The sequence below is a fragment of the Mustela nivalis genome (assembly GCF_964662115.1).
Source record: "Mustela nivalis genome assembly, chromosome: 8".
Taxonomy (NCBI): domain Eukaryota; kingdom Metazoa; phylum Chordata; class Mammalia; order Carnivora; family Mustelidae; genus Mustela; species Mustela nivalis.
The window spans coordinates 110,321,116-110,339,938 of record NC_139027.1 but is presented as its reverse complement, the minus strand read 5'-3'; the positions used below and the strand labels follow the sequence as shown (position 1 = coordinate 110,339,938).

Genomic DNA, 18,823 nt, shown 5'->3' with positions numbered 1-18,823 from the left:
TTTCTCTCTTTCTGAAATAAATAAATAAGTTTTAAAAAAAGAATGATTAGAAAGTTATTTAATTAATGTAGATGAAAGTTGAGGAAATATGATTCAATTCTTATTGTAACATAAAATTCACTGGGGATAACTTAATAAGTTAAGGGGTCTTTTGTAAGCTACCTTTAAAGTTAAACACCTAAGAGGAAATTTAATTACATTTTGAGGACAATCTTCCCAGGAATAAAGGGTTAAAACTGCCTCCTTTTTTCCTTTTAACTCATTTAGGCACTCTCTGGTGTCAACAAAGAGATCATTTATGTCATGTATGAAGAAATCATTTCAAAGGAACAACCATTTGATTTAAAATGAAATCAATAATCAACTACAACAGCTTAAGATTGATGATCCATGTTACTTTCCATGTATATTTTCTTATTAAAACAGATGATCATCAATTAATTCAGTTGATCTCTTAATAAGCTATAAATGAGGACATCTGCAATAATGTATCACAAGAAAAATTGTCATAATCTTTTACAGACATCTCTTCTGCTTGGATAATGGTATTTGTTTATCTTTGGGTTCCCAGAGCATGAAACATAGTGCAAGTAGTAGGTATTCAGTTAATGTTTATGACTAAATTAATCTGTCATTTGTTTTGAATGATATTATACTCATTGGCTCACTTGGCCCAACCAGCCATCTCCTGAGGTATTATACCAATCTTTTAGTAGAGGAAAATGGTAATCTGTAAAAGGTCATGAAAATAATAAGTAATGAATCTTGGACTAAATTCTTTCCATTTCTTTCCTCATTAAAGTACTGGAGGAAAAGATGGAGGGACAGAGACTATAAATGCTTCATTACATGTGACTCATTTTTAAAATTTTTACAGTACTGCAAGAAAATGTGTAATAACAAGTGCTAACATGAAGAATTGTAGGGCATGTAAATTTTGCAAATTCTAATCATAGTCAATAATAATTGACTTTTATCAATCACAGTTTGGCCTCAGTTCTTCTGTATATAAACATTTAAGCAAAGTTCTTGAGATATGTTTGAGTGAAATATAAAATAACAGAGATAAAAATATGATATAAAATATAGTATCAATTTAAATATTACTTCATAATTTGAATTGCTATTGATCTAAATAGAGATTTGGGTTTCAGCTTGTCATTTGGTAATTGAATAAGGATTTTATGGAAATAAACATATGGTATATTTTGTAGTCAAAGTATTATATAAGGAAAAATGAAGATGATCCCTATGAAGTTAAAACATGTGATTTTTCTATTTTAATTTTAACTGACCATGTGACATTTGGGAAGGTCATTGAATCTTCTGAGCCTCATTTTTGGGAAGGTACAACCACAATAAGGTATATCTTTCCTTGCCTACCTTCTAAGGTGGTAGGGAGAATCAAATTTGGCAATACACATGAAAATACTTTGCAATTTCCCCCTTAATATGATGTTATTTATTTTATGACATTGTATTACCGATTACTCACATAATCACTTATCCTGCAAGACACAAAATATTTGAACATCAATACAATTGATGAGGACAACATGCTTACTGTTGAAAAAGCTTCGTTCTGACTTGCAAAGCAAAAAAATTTAAAAAGCAAGCTACCATTTTATGTAAATATAGGAATTAGCCCAGTAGTATTTGTTTTTTTCATCCCATTAGAGGCTGTAGAGTAGTATCTGCTTGTGTGTATGTTTACATAACTATATAACATTACTGTCCTAGGAGATTCTAAAGAACCCTCACAACCTTCCTGTTCACTTACATTCTTCTTGGCCGAAAAGTTGCAGTATATGGAGAATAGGTGACCCCAGAGTTTATAGCCCTCATGCAGTCAGAGAGCAAAACTAACAGAAAATAAGCCAGACTACTGCACTGACTGACGGCCTCATTTAGGGAGGCGTCAATTTAACTTTCAACTCATTAGCTCATTGAGAGCAGGGGAGAGAAGGGGATGTCTCCAAATGCAAGAAACTGTTGCCATAGCATTTTCCTTCTCTATTTCTGCCTACTTCTCCTCCCCCGAAGCGGCAACAATTTGTGCTCTCCCATTTTCTTTCAGCAACCAAATGTATTTTCAGAAACCAGGACTCCAGGGATGTGATATCTACACCACCTAATAACTGTACCTGGTAGGGATATTGAATAAGTCTGAGAGTGTTGTTAAGTGTTGTTAAGTTTCTCCGGACAGAATCATCTTTGCGGATGCAATTGCAGAACAGGAAACAGACTCAGGGAAAATTTTTAGCCCCCCCAAAATCTCATTGGCTATCTACGCAAGCTAAGGCACAACAATCACTCCTGCAACACACCGGATTCCTTTCAGTACTCGCAGCCGTGGACAGCTCTCTCACCTCGCGCTCGGTTCCTCCGCAGTGAGCCTCCTCGCGTTCAGCCTGCACGGGTCGGTGCGGCACCCGCCACCAAGTCTTCGCCAGCGCGCAGGGAACACGCGCTCCCTCCCTCCTCCCTCTCGGTGCCCCCGCCCCTCGCTCACCCCGGCTCACTCCAGCGGCGACTTTGAGGGATTCCCTCTCGGGCGGCCTCTGCAGCAGCACATCTGGCCTCATTCTCTGCACCGCGAGCATGGATCTCAGAGGAAGAGCCTTTCCCAGCGTCTACAGACTTCGAGTTCTCCTGATGCTGTTCCGTGAGTAGTGTCTAGGAGACCGCGAGGACAGGGTGCACTATTTGCTGAGAATAGAACAGGCAGAGTAAAACCAGTAGCTTAAGGTCAAAATGTGGCCCTTACATTTTGCTATTTTCTTTCTGGGGGTTGGGAGGGGTGGGGGTGGAGGGCCTTCCCGCCAGTGGCAGGGAATTCCCCAGAGGGCCACACACCTGTACCGCACAGCCCAGACACAAAGCTATGCGAGCCTGCTTCGTGGGGTCAGAGCACTGGCAAGAAAGATTCGGATTAAAAGCCCAAGATGAAGGAAAAAAGCCTTACAAAATAGTAAGGCTTTACATTTTTTTAATTTTTATTTTTATTATAAATTAGCAGCAGTGGAGTTAAAATTGTCGGCGCTAGGTTAGAGAAACGGCTCGCAGAGCACACAGCAGCAGGCAAGGAACTTTATCACCCCAAAGCCCGCAGACCACGATATTTCCACCCTTGTGCGCGCGACGCGTGGGCTTGCTGAGCCCGGAATCGATAGGATTTGGGGGGGGGGGGGTTGTTTCCGCAGATACAATGGCTCGAATCACAGCAGAACAAGAAGTGGAAAATCTCTCAGGCCTTTCCACTAACCCTGAAAAAGATATATTTGTGGTGCGGGAAAATGGGACGACGTGTCTCATGGCCGAGTTCGCAGCCAAATTTATTGTCCCTTATGATGTGTGGGCCAGCAATTATGTCGATGTAAGGAACCTTTTCCCTCCCGGCTTGCTCCTAGGGCTCCAGGGGCGAAGGGCACCCTCCCTCAAGGCCCCGTGAAGACCTGGGTCGCCCGCCTTTCCCCTCTGCGCCCCTGCAGGCTGTTCCCGAATGCTGCATGGGGGTTCCGGCTTGTAACGCCTTCTGCTCACCCTGCCTGCTTTGAAAGTAAACCCCCTTTCTCTGCTTCCCTAACGGCCGGGTCTGCACGTAGAGCATCTAACCGCATGTTCCCGGACCTGGGAGCGCGCGCGCAAAGGAGCGCCCAGGCGTGCAACCCCGAGTTTGGACGCACTGCCCTTTACAGCCCCACGGAGGCCGGGCTCTCTGAGGGGGTGCGGGGCGTCTGTGTTCCCAGCTGATCACGGAACAGGCCGATATCTCACTGACCCGGGGAGCGGAGGTGAAGGGCCGCTGTGGCCACAACGAATCCGAGCTGCAGGTGTTCTGGGTGGATCGCGCCTATGCACTCAAAATGCTGTTTGTGAAGGTAACCCGGAGCGGGGCGCTCAGAGGCAGTGCTGCCTCGGGGTGGGTGTCGGCGGGGACCGCCTCTCGGTTTCCTCACGGAGCAGCCGTGGGGGCGAGTGACGCGCTCCTCCCCCGCTCGGCAGGAAAGTCACAACGCGTCCAAGGGACCCGAGGCGACGTGGAGATTGAGCAAGGTCCAGTTTGTCTACGACTCTTCGGAGAAGACCCATTTTAAAGACGCAGTCAGTGGTGAGTAGAGAGGTCTCAGAGCTGGGAAGGGAGCCGGGGAGACCGCGGGCACTGCAGAGAGCACAGCCCTGGAGAGATTCGGAAATTTTATGGAAACTGATCCTTACTCTGCACTCCCAGGCCACGTCCGCCCTGGGCTTTCTCGCCAACGTAGAGGAAAGCTAGAGCACCAGTGCGTCTGTGCCCTGGGCCTTAGGCCTTGTACATGCGCAAGGAACCAAGGACCAGCCCATCACCCAGTCACCCATAGCTTGATCCTGGATGAGCCTTCTCTGGAGAGCCTGTGGTCTCCTGGCTGCTTCAGGACGATCTCTTATGTTTTGTCCTTTAAAGGAGCACGGAGAAGGGCAGAGCTGGTTTTTTTCCCCTGCACCCTGGTTTTTCTTCTCATGCGGGGAAACTTGAAAGGGTCCGTGTGGCTTCTCTTGCTCAGGATTTGATAGCCTCCAGTATCTTTTTCTGCTCTTGTCCCCAGGGCTCACACTCCATCTTCCGTCATGGACTGCAGCTACCCCAGAGCGGATTCGGAACGTGTCCTAATTTATTAGCTTTTCCTTCCCATCACTCCCACAACGCACCCAGATCCTCCAAAAATATCGTGGCAAGAACAACAGCCATTCCCCAAATAAAGTTCCCATGTGCAGGCACCATCAAAGACCACACCTGAATTAATTAATTACCTAACTTATTTATTTATTTAATAAACTGTCTAATATCCTAGTAAGGCCTTCCATCACCTGGGCATCTAGGTTGGGAAAAGATTTTTATTGAGCACATGAAAGAATGTTCATGTCATTTCTCCCTTTCTACCAGTTTTAATCATTATAGTAAAAAGCATTTTCTTTTCTTCATCAATTCAAATACTTCCCCCAAATACAGTAGATGCCTTCTCCCACCACTGGAAAAAAAAAATTGGAAAAGAGGAAAAAAACAAAACAAAATCCACAAACATGTGCCAGAAAAAGAGAAAAAGGGGGCAGACCTCCAAAGAGTATATGTGTGTACCAAGACATCTGCCCAGTGCACCAGCAATTAGCCCTGCTTTGTTTAGGAAGATATTTTATTCAGTGTGGACCAGTGTGAAATGTGAAAGATCAAGTCACTCTTTCTTTGGAATTTCCATTGTCAGGGTTTATATAGTAAAAAAAAAAAAAAAATGGTTGGATGTTTAGGTACCACTCTCCTCTTCCAGACAAAAAATTTCTAATCAGTGTTTAAGGAGCTCATGAAACAATGGGTGTACTTGTCCTTTGTCACTGCTTGATTTTCTAGCAGAGTCCCAGCCCCTGCAAGGCAACACAGAGGATTAGAATGGTGACTGGAGCTGAGAATCAGGAGCCAGCTCTCTGGCACAGGAGATTAGGAGGTTAGGATTCTGCCAGAAAGCGGGTCCTCACATTTGCTCTGGGTCTTCCCTGCAGCTGGGAAGCACACGGCCAACTCCCATCGCCTCTCTGCCTTGGTCACCCCAGCTGGGAAGTCCTATGAGTGTCAAGCTCAGCAATCCATTTCACTAGCCTCCAGTGATCCACAGAAGACAGTCACCATGATTCTGTCCGCAGTCCACATCCAGCCTTTCGACATCATCTCTGATTTTGTCTTCAGTGAAGGTAGGTTGGTGGGGATTGCAGTGGGAGGAGAAGGCTGGAGCCAAGGGAAGGCTGACATCATGGCGAAAGGGACCTGTGGGGGTCCCAGGCTGTTACTGCTTGTATTTTCTTTAGGCTGACATGACACTTCCTTTCGCTATAATATTTTAGGAACGGTATCAACTTCCTTCGATGGCTTCTTCTCCTTTCCTCCTTCTCTCCATTCCTTCTTCTCTCATTTTCCCTTCCCTGCTCCCTCCATCCCTTTCTTTATGTTATTATCTTTTCTTTCCTCCCATCCTTTATCAAAGAGGAACCCTGATGGAGAGAGAGGTAACAGGGTCCATTTGGAAAACCTGTATATAATTTTGATGCAAGTTTCCCAATGAAAAAGCAGCTAAAATCTCAAGTACTTCTGTAGTGAGCCTTGGATTGCAAAAGGTCCTCTGCTTCTGGAGGCCTCAGTTTCTCCATGTTATTTCAGGCACCTTCAGCTGTAGGTTTTACCAGTCTTTTTTCGTGTGGCTAGAATGTAGTCGATGATGTGTGTGCGTGTGTGCACGCGTGTCCTTGCACATGCTTGCACATGTCACAGAGAGACAGAGAGACTCAGGAAGACCTGTGCTACTCCAACACTCACCCTTGTGGGGAGGAACCCGTTGAGGCTCTGGGAAGGGAGGGTTCCTGATCTTTTCCTTCTGGGGTGTGGAGAAGGGCTTCTTCTCAGTCTGTGCTGGTCTCTGTAAGTGGGTCAGGCAGGATATAGGTGGGCAGGTTCAGGATGTCCACATTCTCTTGATTCTCTGCAGCCCTCCAGAGGTTGGGCACATTTCTGTAGCTTATTTGAATCTAGCACATATTTACACTGGGCAAATGCAGGGTAAGTAAAATTTTAAATTCATTTGTTCTTTCTTGTCTGGAGAAGGTCATTAAGAAATGGGGAGAGATTCTGGTTGCTTTATAGATACCTTCCTTTGGGCTGGGGGTCCCCAGGTGAATACAACCATTGGTATATACAGAATATCAGGGAATCCCCATCTGTATCATACACAAATCATTAAATCATTTCCCGGGGAATCCAGCTTTCATAAAATTCCCCTCCCAACTCAAAGTGTACTGAATACAATCTACCGGCACCTCTACCAGGATGATTAAGGACCTCTTGGGCATTCTTAAGTTAAATAGTCTTTGACAGAAGACCCAACTTCTTTCTTTATTTTTGTATTTTTACCACCTAATACAGCATTTGGTACACTGTAGATGCCCAGGGAAATCTGGCCGAATTGATATTCTGAAGCCATGGACACGATTAACAGAAATTTCCAAATGCTTGAATGTCAGATGAAGCAGAATTTAATATATTTTCTAAGTCGGTGCAACACTTACTTCCACACACTTAGGGAAGAGATCCATTTTAATGGCTCTTCCAGAAAAAGTGAAACTAAACTCTGAGTATCAAAACCATTGCATTAAAAAAAATCTGATTATAGAAGTATTTCTAAAATGTAACAGTGTCTTTCTTAAGCTGAAAATATTAATTATAATTAAATGTAATTGAGCTATGATTACTGCTGACCAGGAATTCAGGAGGCACATTTAGGACTGTGTAGAATCAGTCCCCATGGTCCCTCTGATAGATACTTGTGAGTTTATAAGGGGCCTTTGTATAGTCTCTATTTACTCTTTGTAAACAAACAAACAAATGGTTAGGGGTTCGCAGGCATGTCCTTACTTTTTGGTGCTACTAGTGCTATGATGGCTGCCTTTAGGTCCTTCCCACAGCCTCACTTTCACTCATTCTCCCTTATTTCCATATTGATTCTTACAGTCATTTGCGAACTGAGAAACCAAATCTTATTGATGTGTGGGATCCTCTGCAAAGTGAAAATAAATGGGTACTGAGTAAGGGCCAGAAGCATTTTCCTGAACATCAGTGAAGTTCACGGCATGGCCTTAATGGGCATCTTTTGTTTGAAAAAGAGTTTTTATCCACTTCCCCGTCCTGGAGTGGCACGGTTGCTGGGTAGACTTCAAGAGTTTGTAAGCATATAGAACTTTCTAAAATACAGATATATTAAGCACCAGCCAATTGTACTTTTCTCACTCAGGCTTTTCTGGGTAATAATTAGGATGTCCCTTCCCGTAGGGTGCCCTGGGGCTCAAAGATCCTGCTCCTGGGAGGAGGCAAGCCTCATTCAGAATCAGTCACTGGATCCCTGTGCCTTTGTGTGGCAGGGGCACTTTTGTTTTTCCGCTCCTCCCATCTGTGCCTCTCAGCACCTGCCCCCCACTGTGTTTTGTAAGAGATCATTTTATTTGATTTGGTAGAATACAAGGCATTCCTTTTGGGGTGCTATTTTGGGACTTGGCACTTGCCCCTCCCCTTTCCCAGAATAGAAGCTCAGGAGGCTCTGATGTGTTGCCCCTACTCCAGTGAGGGAGGCGGCAGTATCTGGTCATACGTGTGCACGCTCACTGTAGGGGTCTGTGCCTGTGGCTGGCAGGTGTGCGCAGGACCTACAGCCAAAGCGTTTCCAATGAAGTACTTAATTCTCTGTGTAAGGGGGCCATACTGACAGTCTGAAATTTCACACCTGCCTGCTTAATAGACTCTAAGAAAAACAAGGAAGGGTCAGTGAAATGGATTACTGGATACCCATGGGGCTGAAAGCAGCTCCAGTAGAAGTTGACATCTCTATCCCATAAATCCCTTTAGTGCTTTGAGCTTGGCTACAACCCTGATCCTCAACAGAGCTCTCTTAGACCAGCATGTCTCCAGCTGCAGTGTGCACACAGATCTTCGGCTGCATTGTGCACAACTGTGGTGATCTTGTTACCATGCCAAGTCTGGTTCAGTAGGTCTGGGGGCGGGACCCAAGGTGCTCCATTTCTAGCAAGCTCCCTGGGGATGTTGCTGATCTTTGAAATACTGTAGGGGGTTTGAGGGACCTTGAGCTGATCAAGGAGAGGCAGTAACATACAAGTTTGATTTGGTGGTACTTGGACAGGTTTGCATGAGGGGGAAGCTGCTCAGAGCATGAGACTGTCCAGAGGGAGATGTATGGGGACCACCATCTGGAAGGGGAGGAGGGCAAAAGACATTCTGTGGGGGATGGGGGCATATGTGTCTAGGTGATATGGCTCAGCAGCATGCTAAGGAGTCTCTGGGTCTGAGAGCTCTGAGGGGCAGTGGAAGCTAAGGCCTTACACCTGTAAGGCCCTCGCTTATCAATTAGGTAACACCTGGTGGGTGAGGAGGTTTGGTATGCAAAGCAGGCAGGCTCCAAGTAGCTGAAGATGTGTTTGTTTGGGCTGGTTTTTAAATAACTAGATGTGTAAAAATTTGAGCTGGGCATGGCAGGCTTTCGAACTAATGGTCTCAGCCTACAGTGAAGGAATGAACCATCTAGGGGCCAATACACAGAGGCTACTTTGGCTCATTTCTGTAACCAACACACTTTCATGGACAACGATCAGCCTGTAGCTCAAGGCACCTCCTGCTTCGCAGTTGGGGTCGATTAACGTGTCCTTCCACAGTGAAGTCCCTGTAGTGCGTCCCTCTGAGCGCCCTAGAAGATTTCTGGCTGGGCTGGGATGAGGAATGCCACACTGACAGGCAAAAAAATCAGCCCGAGAATTGTAATGGCTTGAATGAAAGGCAAATTTTACGTATGCATAATCACAGAAGATTATGTGATTAATATAATCATATACAGAACGCAGAGGGTGTCTCTGTTCCCCTTTAAGAAAGATTCGGGTTTAACAGGCATTTAAAAGTGACCACAGAGAGGCTGGTCCCTTTTCAGTTCTCAAGGGGGAGAAATAAGCAAACTAACCAACCAACCTGTAAAGAAGGCGCTGAGATCCCAGATTACTGCAGAGAAACCGAGGCTCAGAGAAGTGGGGTTCTTAGGGAAGTCCGCCCTCCTGGTGGCTGCTGGGGCTGGGGCAAGAGCCTGCTTTGGGGATCAGATCCTGTGCTCTTATCCTCTCAGAGTTTCAGCTCCTCCCGCTGAGCAGCTATAATAAAACATGAACGTGGAGGCGCCTTTACGAAGGGTGTCAGGTCGCCTGAATTTGTGAGGTTTTTATTAGTATTCCTAACAGTGTGATTGGGAGATGCCACCTGATCTCTATTTTACCCAGATCTGTGTTTTAGCGGTAATGAACAGGCCTTACCTTGCTCTGTACACCAGTCCCTAGTAGAGCCCCCTGTGGCTAGCTGTCACATCTCACCTCAAGTGCAGGAAGGTTTAGCTGATGATGATTCAGAGCCTTGTATTGACCTGTGGCTTACTTAGCATCTACCAGCCCAAATATGGGTCACCCTGGGTGGTTGTTCCTCAGGATCTCCTGGGTAAGCATCGAGGGGGAGATAATCCTGTTAAGTACTGCTAAGAACTATGTCGAGGGCTGGGATGTGAAGCCCTCATGTGGGGCCTTGGAGCTGAGCCATTTGTAGAATTCAGTATTCCTGGTGCTGTCCTGGAACACAGTGTTTCAAGCTGGGTTCTCCTAAGAGCAGATCCCATGCAAGTATGTAAGTGCAAGTGGTTTATTTAGGAGGTGATTCTAGAGAGCACTGATAGGACGGTGGGGAGGTGAGATAGGAAGGCAAGACTACCAGTAACAGGAGCATTAACGAGCAGGTGTCCACTGTGGCTGCTGGGGCTTACACAGCTGGAATCTCTGGGAGTGTAGAACCTACCTCTGACTATCTGGCCTGAGATAGTGGGAAAATGGCACTTACTCACTGACTCCCATCCATCATTGATGGCTGCTGGGGTTGGGGAGCGGTGTAGACTTTCTTAGACTTCTAACCTGCCCTGTAGGCAAAACCTGCTGGAATATGTGGGACTAGTGAATGTCAAGGCAATAAGACACTGTCTAGGTCTGCTGCACCTAGGTACTGGAATATATGAGCTTATCCTGCCATGCCATATGCCTCATGCACAGTAGCATCACTCAATAATTGCTTTTATTATCTTTTTTTTTTTTTTTTTTTTTTTTTTTTTTGCTAGTGCTTACATCTTGGTGAGAGGATCTGCTTGTCTTCAGCCTCGGGTACTCATGCTAACAGTCTCTCAGTCTACAAAATACATTTTGCTGAGGTTACGGGAGTCTAGAGCCAGTCCAGAGAAAATGGGAAGAGGGGTAAGCCCCTCCCTCCAGCTGCCCTGTCAGTGTGGAGGAAGCCCAGCCAGGAAAAGATTTGTCCTTTCCTCGAACAGGAACGGTCTGTGCTGTTAACAGAGCTTGAAAAAGCAGGCAGCTTGCCGTTTTGCCCACTGCCCATCTCAGTGCTGTCCATTTAGGATGCAGTGAAGAGTTTTGGTAGTTGGACAGCCTCTGGGAGTAAATACAACATTGAGATGGTCATCAAACCATCCAACACACAAAAAATGGTGGTCATCAAACAAATAAATGAATAATAAATAAGTAAGTAAGTAAATAAATAAATAAAAACATGGACTAAATAACAGAACCTAAGATGAATCAGGATTTTAGTGGGGGCATTAGATTTATGATTGAGGGACTCTTATTTGGCCACTGACAACTGGCAACAGATTACCCTCTGCTGTCTGTTCTGTCTTCATCTGGTTCTTTCCCATGACTAGACTAGACTGGTTCTTGTCTTTTCCAGCCATAAGCCATTCTAGGGCCCTGAGCCCAGCCAGGGCAGAGGCATGAGGGACCCCAAACCCTGTGGAGATGAACCGGGAGTTAAGGGCCTCTGAGCATGCAAAGCCAGATTCAGTGTAGGCAAAGCCAAAGAATATTCTTCTCCCAGGCAGAGATCTAGGGCCTTCCTTGTTTTAGAAGGAATTGCACAGAATCTTAATCCTGGATTCCATAGGGGCTGTGGATAATACTCTGGAGTGTGTGTATTTTAATGGGAAAAAATTGCATCTTAACTTTTAATATCCCTTTCAATTATAAATGAAAATAACAACTTGCAGTAATATTAGTGGTAATAATTAATTAATAATTAATAAATAGTGGTAACCTTGTCACCAAGAGAAATCATAGGTATTTTTAATCCCACATTCATGGGTGCAGACCTTGCAAAGTGACAGTGATGCTTCTCACTACTTTGCATTTACTTTGATACTCCTCATTACTCATTATTTCTCATTACTTTATCCCAGTCAGTGTGTGTACTTATAAAGGATTACACACATGACTTTCTCCCAACTTATTTAAAGATATTTTGATAGCTGAATTTCAGTGTATCTGTTTCCTTTGTAGTCCTATGTGGTTCTGCATTTGTAAGCAGGATTCTGAAAAAGGGTGATGGTTTCATCATTACTGGTATAAAAAAGGTGGCACCTCCTGTCTTAGTGGGTCATGGCCAGTACCGTTATACGTAAAAGAGAATAGACTGGCATGGAGAAATTTTTAGATGCACAAGGTCAGGAGATGTATTGTTTTGTGAAGCTCTGGTTTTAGTTATGTGTATATACCTGTGTTCTGAGTTCAAGTGTAAAACATTTTTCCCCTCTCTGGGTCAGAAGCAGAGTTTGAAAACATTAGCTTGAGCCTGAACGTGGAGAGTGTGATCTATGATCTATGGGCTCACAGCCTCTCATTTAGAACTCCTGGGGGGATAGATGAGTTCAGGACTTTAGATTTTAGGAAGACGATATTATATTATTGTCCATATATTACGGAAAAGCCCTGAAGAGTCCAGGCATGCCCTGCAATCAGTTATATTATTATTCTCTCTTCCCTCTGGAGAAACTGGTGAAACTTCTAAGTACAATGAGAATCATGAACATCATGACATTGGTTCAAGTCCAGTGTTGCTGCCAAATGAGTAATACAGAGAACTTTGAGCTTCCAGAGCTCTGTGGGTTTTGGAATGGTGGATAAGGGATGGCAGACTCATGAATTCCCCCTTATTTGACAACCTAGTAGATATGGGTGGCTGAAGATGGGGATTCAGTATTTTTCATGATAATTTTTGACATCCCCCCATGATTATTATTATTGTTTTTAAGGGGACCCCATGGCATCCCCTTATTTCCCATGATGATAATAATAATAATAATAATAATAATAATAAGTTATATATATAATAAATATAATTATATTAATGTAATTATATATAATAAATATAATAATAATTATTATTATTATTTCCCATGATTATCTCATGATTATTAAAATTATTATTATTTATTATTTTCCCATGATGATTATTATTATTATAGTTTAATACTACCTTTATATACCCCTTTCTGTGGTGTGTTTAGTTCAGGTTTTTCCTAAGACAACAAAAAATATTTCTTAAGAAGTAAACCACAATTATAAGGCTAAGTGAAATAAGTCAGAGAAAGACAAATAGCATACAATTTCACTCATACGTGGAATTTAAGAAAATACAAACAAAGAAAGAAAAAACCAAAAGACCAGACTCTTAACTATAGAGAACAAACTGATGATTACTGGAGGAGAGGTGGGTGGGGGGCTGGGTGACAGGGATTAAGGAGTGCACTTGTCACGATGAACACTTAGTAATATATAGAGTTGTTGAGTCACTCTGTTGTACGCCTGAAACTAATATAACACTGTATATTAACTATACTAGAATTAAAACAAAATTAAAAATTAAAACAAAACAAAAACCAAAACCAAAAAAAGAAGTCAATCACAATAGTTTTTTAACCATAATATTCTTTGTCAGAATACATTATGCTTTTCTCCAGTGCCTTCCTTAAAGGATGGGATATGGGATGTCATTCCCCCCGTTACTATACCAAAGTTATTATCCATTTAAAGATAATACTTTGGGCAGTATGATTCATACACCAGTTCTGACGTGCGGATGTTTTTTCCAACCACTAAGAAATTCTCTGACAGCATCTGGGTGTTCTGCAGTTCAACTTACTGCTGACACTGTCTCTCTAGAGGTACCATAAATACCACTGGTTAAGGGCTCCTTCCTACAAGACTACTCCCCGCCCCCACTTCACACACAAACTCCAAGTCCAGGTTATCACCTGGACTTCTGATCACCTTGCTTTTGGAAGTTTCCATGACCTTCTCCTTGAATTTTAGAGAGGCACACAGAACTCAGAGAAACATTTTACTCACTAGATTACTGGTTTCTTATAAAAGGACAGAACTCAGGAACGGCTGTTGTAAGAGACACATAGGGGAAGGCATTGGGAAAGAGGGTGGAGCTTCCATGCTCTTTCCAAGCCCACCACTCTGCCCAAATCTCCAAGTGTTCACCGACCAGAAGCTCTCTGAATCCCATCCTTTGGGGTTTTATTGAGAATTCCATAGGCACGAGTGATTAAATCACTGGCCATTGGTAGTTGAACCCCATCTCCAGGCACTTTCTCCTTCCTGTAAATCAAGGGAGTGGGATGGAATTTCCAACTGTCTGATCAAAAGGTTAGTTCTCCTGGCAACCAGACCCCATCCTTAGGTGACCTAGGTGCTTTCCCAAATTTTCCACATTAGCATAAGCTCAAGTGTGCTTGAAAGGGGTACATTATGAATGTCAGGGTGTTAAGTTTGCAAGGAGCACATAGAAAATGAAGAAAATAAAGTCTACATTAACATTACACAGGCAACAGTTGTTATGAGGAAAACAAATAGCCTTTGTTGTTAACAAAATCCCTGCACCAGGAAACCCCATTTCTACTCATTTTTCTCTTTAAAGAGGCAATATGGTATCATGGGGAAAAATCAGTCTTCTGGGTATGGAGTTCTGGGCCCATAACTGTCTCTGGTACACCTTATAATGACAGCTAGATTTTTCCCTGGAGAAATGGGTATATTGGACAGCAGGCCGATGCCCAAAGTGTGGGACTCATTAGAGCTGAACTAAATAGTGAAAAAGAGAATTCCCTACTAATTCTTTTTAGTCCTCTGGTTGCAATAGAGAAAGGTTCAGTTCAGTGCTAATAATGGGTCCTTAACATTTCCCTGAATTTGCCAAAATGTCTTTTTAAAAATCTTCTTTGTAAAAATATCTTTTTTTTTTCAGTTGGGGAATGCATGTATGTATATGTTTACTTATTTATTTAAATAGTTTTATTCAGGTTATAATTGAAATGCAATAAGCCACACATACATAAATGTATGATGTGATAAAAATTGACTTCAGAGGGCACGTGGGTGGCTCAGTGGGTTAAGCCTTTGCCTTCGGCTTAGGTCATGATCCCAGGGTCCTGGGATGGAGCCCCACATTGGGCTCTCTGCTCAGCAGGGAGCCTGCTTCTCCCTCTCTCTCTGCCTGCCCTTCTGCCTACTTGTGATCTCTGTCAAATAAATAAAATCTTAAAAAAAAAATTGACTTCAGAATACACCTATGAAGCCATCACTACCATCCAGAAAAATCAACTTACCCATCCCCTCCAAAAGTACCCTCCTACCTCTTAGTAATAAATACGTACCCCCACTGAATTCTCAGAAACTGAACATACCTAGGTGAGCGGTATGTAGAGCCATGGAGCCCAGAAGCCCTCCTTCCTGCCCACCCTGTGATTCTGTAGCCTTTACATGCCAGTAGCTCAGGTTTGCTACGGACCTGACCCCAACTCTCCTCCCAGCTCCTTTCAGCTAAGTGCCATCCTGCTGTGCTGTTGGGTTAGGCTGTTGGAATTCAGATTGGGGCTTCATTTCCCCTGGGCAAATGACTTAGCCTCACTCCACCGTATCTGTAAAATGGGTACAATACTATTTATCTCATAGGGTTGCCAGGGGGATTAAATGAAACAATCTTTGTTCTTAGAACTGGAAGTTAATTTAGAAACCAAGCATGTGAAGTATACAGCTTTTCCAAAGTTGTATGTTTGCCTGCAGTCTTCTAGGTTCTACTGAATAGAAAAGATTCCTGAGGTTCTTACCTTAGACTCCTTTCTGCTGGGCTGAGGAGAGTGGGAGGAAGGACTGTATCAACGTGGATTCTGGAGCAGCCTGGCACACAGTTGGTGCTCAATAAATGTTTACTATGTCACCCTGACTTAAAAACTTGGTCTTTATGAAGAGAAATCAAAGCCTATTTTCTCTAATTGTGGCTTATAAGTTCAGGGAAAAGGCCACCAGTTACCCAGAAGGAGCAAAGGCACCTGAGCAAATGTCTCCTGGTTTCTAGGAATAAGCTTTTTTTTTTTTTTTTTAAGATTTTATTTATTTATTTTAGAGAGTGGGGGTGGGGCAGAGGCAGAGGGAGAGAGAAAATCCTCAAGCAGACTCCTTACTGAGCACAGAGCCTGACATGGGGCTCGATCCCAGGCCCCTCAGATCAGGACCTGAGCTGAAATCAAGAGTCAGCTGCTTTGCCACCCAGGTTTCCCTCTAAGAATGCAGTTTTGCTCTGATCTACAAACTGTGTGATCCCCAGGTTTCTCCAAAATTGCTTTTCTGGTTCTAGGTAAAAACGGAAGCATAGGGTTATTAAACTGTCTTGAGGATAAGGGTGTAACATGGAATCAGCACCAATGTGCTGGTAACATTTTCTTTCCTGATCTAAGTGCTGGTTACATGGGATGTTCACTTGTGAAAATCCATCAACTTCTGCACTTTCTTTTGTTAAAGTTGTAGTATAAGTTACATATACTAAAATGAACAAATCTGAAGTATTTAGCTTGATGCATTTTTACCTCGGCTTGCAACCATGTAACCCTTACCTAGATCAAACTATAGGGTATTTCCTTCATACCCGCAAGTTCCCTTTCCTGTTCCCCATACGTAAATACTTTTCTGATTTCAATCACCATAGACTTACCTGTTCTTGAACTTCACATAAATGGAATCGTACAGTATGTGCTCTTAGAGTATGTGTCTTAGAGTTTTCACTCAATATAATGTTTTTGAGATTCCTCCATTGTGTTAAGTATAGCCATAGCTCATGCCTTTTTATTATTGATTAATATTCCATTGTATGAATAGACGGGTCTGTTTTTCCATTCCACCTTGATGGACATTTGGGTTGTTTCCATTTTAGATTATTGTGAATAAAGTATCCATCAACATTTGTGCTCAAGTCTTTTTGTGTACATATGTTTTCATTATTCTTAGGTAGATAGGATTAGAACTCTGGGTTATAACATAGGTGTACATTTCCCTTGACTAGAAGCTCCTAGAAGTAGTTGTAGCATCTTCCACCAAGGAGGTATAAGAGTTCCAGTGCCTTCACATCATTATGAACACTCGTTATTTTCAATCTGTTTGAAAGCTGTGTGTGCAATTCTCTATGTGTACACACACTTCAATAAAAAGTCAAAAAATTAAGCCAGCAATAAAAATGGAGGTTGTGTTTAACGCTGAAGCTCTGAAAGTGCAAATCAATCATCTGGGTGTTTCACTGGCACCTGCCAGGAATCCAGTGACTGAATGTTGCCTTATTTAATTGATGCCTTTTAATTTTACAGTGTGCAGAAATATTAAGTGGTACATTCTTATCATTGGTCAGAGAAACATTATGTCTAAGTAAAAGTTCTCCCCAAATGTTCGTCGAGAAATCTTTTCACCTCCACTTCCAACTAAAAAGGATTTTAGCTTTGAGAGGAGGACTTGTGATTAAAAAGATCTTGACTGAAGCTGATCACTTTCTTCTTCTTTCCCATTTCAGAGCATAAGTGCCCGGTGGATGAGCGAGAACAGTTGGAGGAAACCTTGCCCCTGATTTTGGGACTCATCTTAGGCCTTGTCATTGTGGTAACACTGGCGATTTACCACATCCACCACAAAATGACGGCCAACCAGGTGCAGATCCCTAGGGATCGATCCCAGTATAAGCACATGGGCTAGGGGCCATTAGGCAGGCAGCCCCGGAGACCCCCTCCCCCAGCTGGATCAGGTAAAGAAACAAAGCACTTTTCCACCTTGTACATGGGATACACCAACATAGCTACAATGCAACAGGCCTGGGTGTCCAAGGCTTGCTTGGCCTGCATCCATGCTTAAACCCAGGGATGGTGGGAGGGATTCTTTCGGATTCATGGGATGAATGGCAGATCTTCTCTCCACACTGGGGAATGAGGAGGGAGGGGTCAGCCAGCTTTCACGCTCATGGTGGCTTGGCTTTCTGTCTCCAAGAAGCAACACATACAACTCAGAGGAGTATCTTGCTCTGAAGTTTAATGATGAAAAGACACTTCTTTTGGAAAGACACCCCTTTAGGTTCAGAGAAATAGGGGGTGCTTTGCTCCCTTGGCCTACCTTATACAGCACACAAAATACAGCCTCATGCTCCCTACGGCAAGATCCCTGAAAGTGATCCATGCTTCTGGCTGGCATCCTGCATGTCTAGTGATTGTCTTGGGAATGTTTCACTGCTACCTGCACCCAGTGACTTTGCAGCACAGACCCCATTTAATGTAACTATGCAAAGTTGTTTGGGCTCTAGTATGTCAGGTCCAAGTAAGGGGACCTGAAGAATCAATCGTGTGAGTTTGTTTTTCAAAATGAATTAAAACACACTACTGTCTAACATGTGGCTGCTTTTTTGAAACAAGAAGACAACATGGTTTCTAACATGGTTTCTTTGGCACCCGGAGAAGTGAGGGGTTTGGTGAAGATGGGCTTTCATTTCTGAAAGAGGAAAGCAAAGAAAGGGCAGGGAAGCTAAAAGAGGGAGGTTGTTTTTTCAGGTTAAAAAAAAAAAAAAAACAACCCATGGATTTATTTTGGCAAACAGTTTTAATAATGGCCCTTCTTGAACTACTGGTCTAACAAGGCTTCTTGTGCTTTCTGGTCTTGAGTTTGGCATTTCACTTCAGATGAAAAAGCTGGTCTGAACACGGGAGCCTAGGTTGAGTTGTGTTTGAAGTAAAATAGAACTTGCTGGAACTTCCCAGAGACATGTGCAAATTTTAAATTTCATTCACTTTCTAAATAATCATTTTTCTGAAAAATTTGAGTCAGGAGAGGGGAAATCCTTTCCTCTGATGTTAAGGATGGGAATCTCCCCAACCCCCATACGATCTCTTACATGAGAGGCAACTCATGAGTTCATCTCCCCAAATCCTCAACTGTTGAGAGGAGCATATTCTTAGGAGCTCATTATCCCAGGAAACCTTGGTAAGTATTGGTCAATTGCTGTTCTGTTACCTGTTTGTTTGCTGCTGCTCTGTCAGTCTGTCAGTCTTTTTCCCCTGCACCC

At 43.3% G+C, this 18,823-nt stretch overlaps 1 protein-coding gene across 1 annotated transcript; it reads left to right on the top strand.

The window, feature by feature from the left end:
* The first annotated feature begins 2,400 nt into the window (after positions 1-2,400).
* LAMP5 (lysosomal associated membrane protein family member 5) lies at positions 2,401-18,151 on the top strand. The gene is made up of 6 exons (XM_082744372.1): positions 2,401-2,665; positions 3,204-3,376; positions 3,750-3,881; positions 4,006-4,111; positions 5,533-5,721; positions 17,291-18,151. The coding sequence occupies exons 1-6, from the start codon at positions 2,602-2,604 to the stop codon at positions 17,467-17,469; spliced, it is 843 nt and encodes a 280-aa protein (XP_082600498.1). The 5' UTR covers positions 2,401-2,601; the 3' UTR covers positions 17,470-18,151.
* The last annotated feature ends 672 nt before the right edge of the window (positions 18,152-18,823 follow it).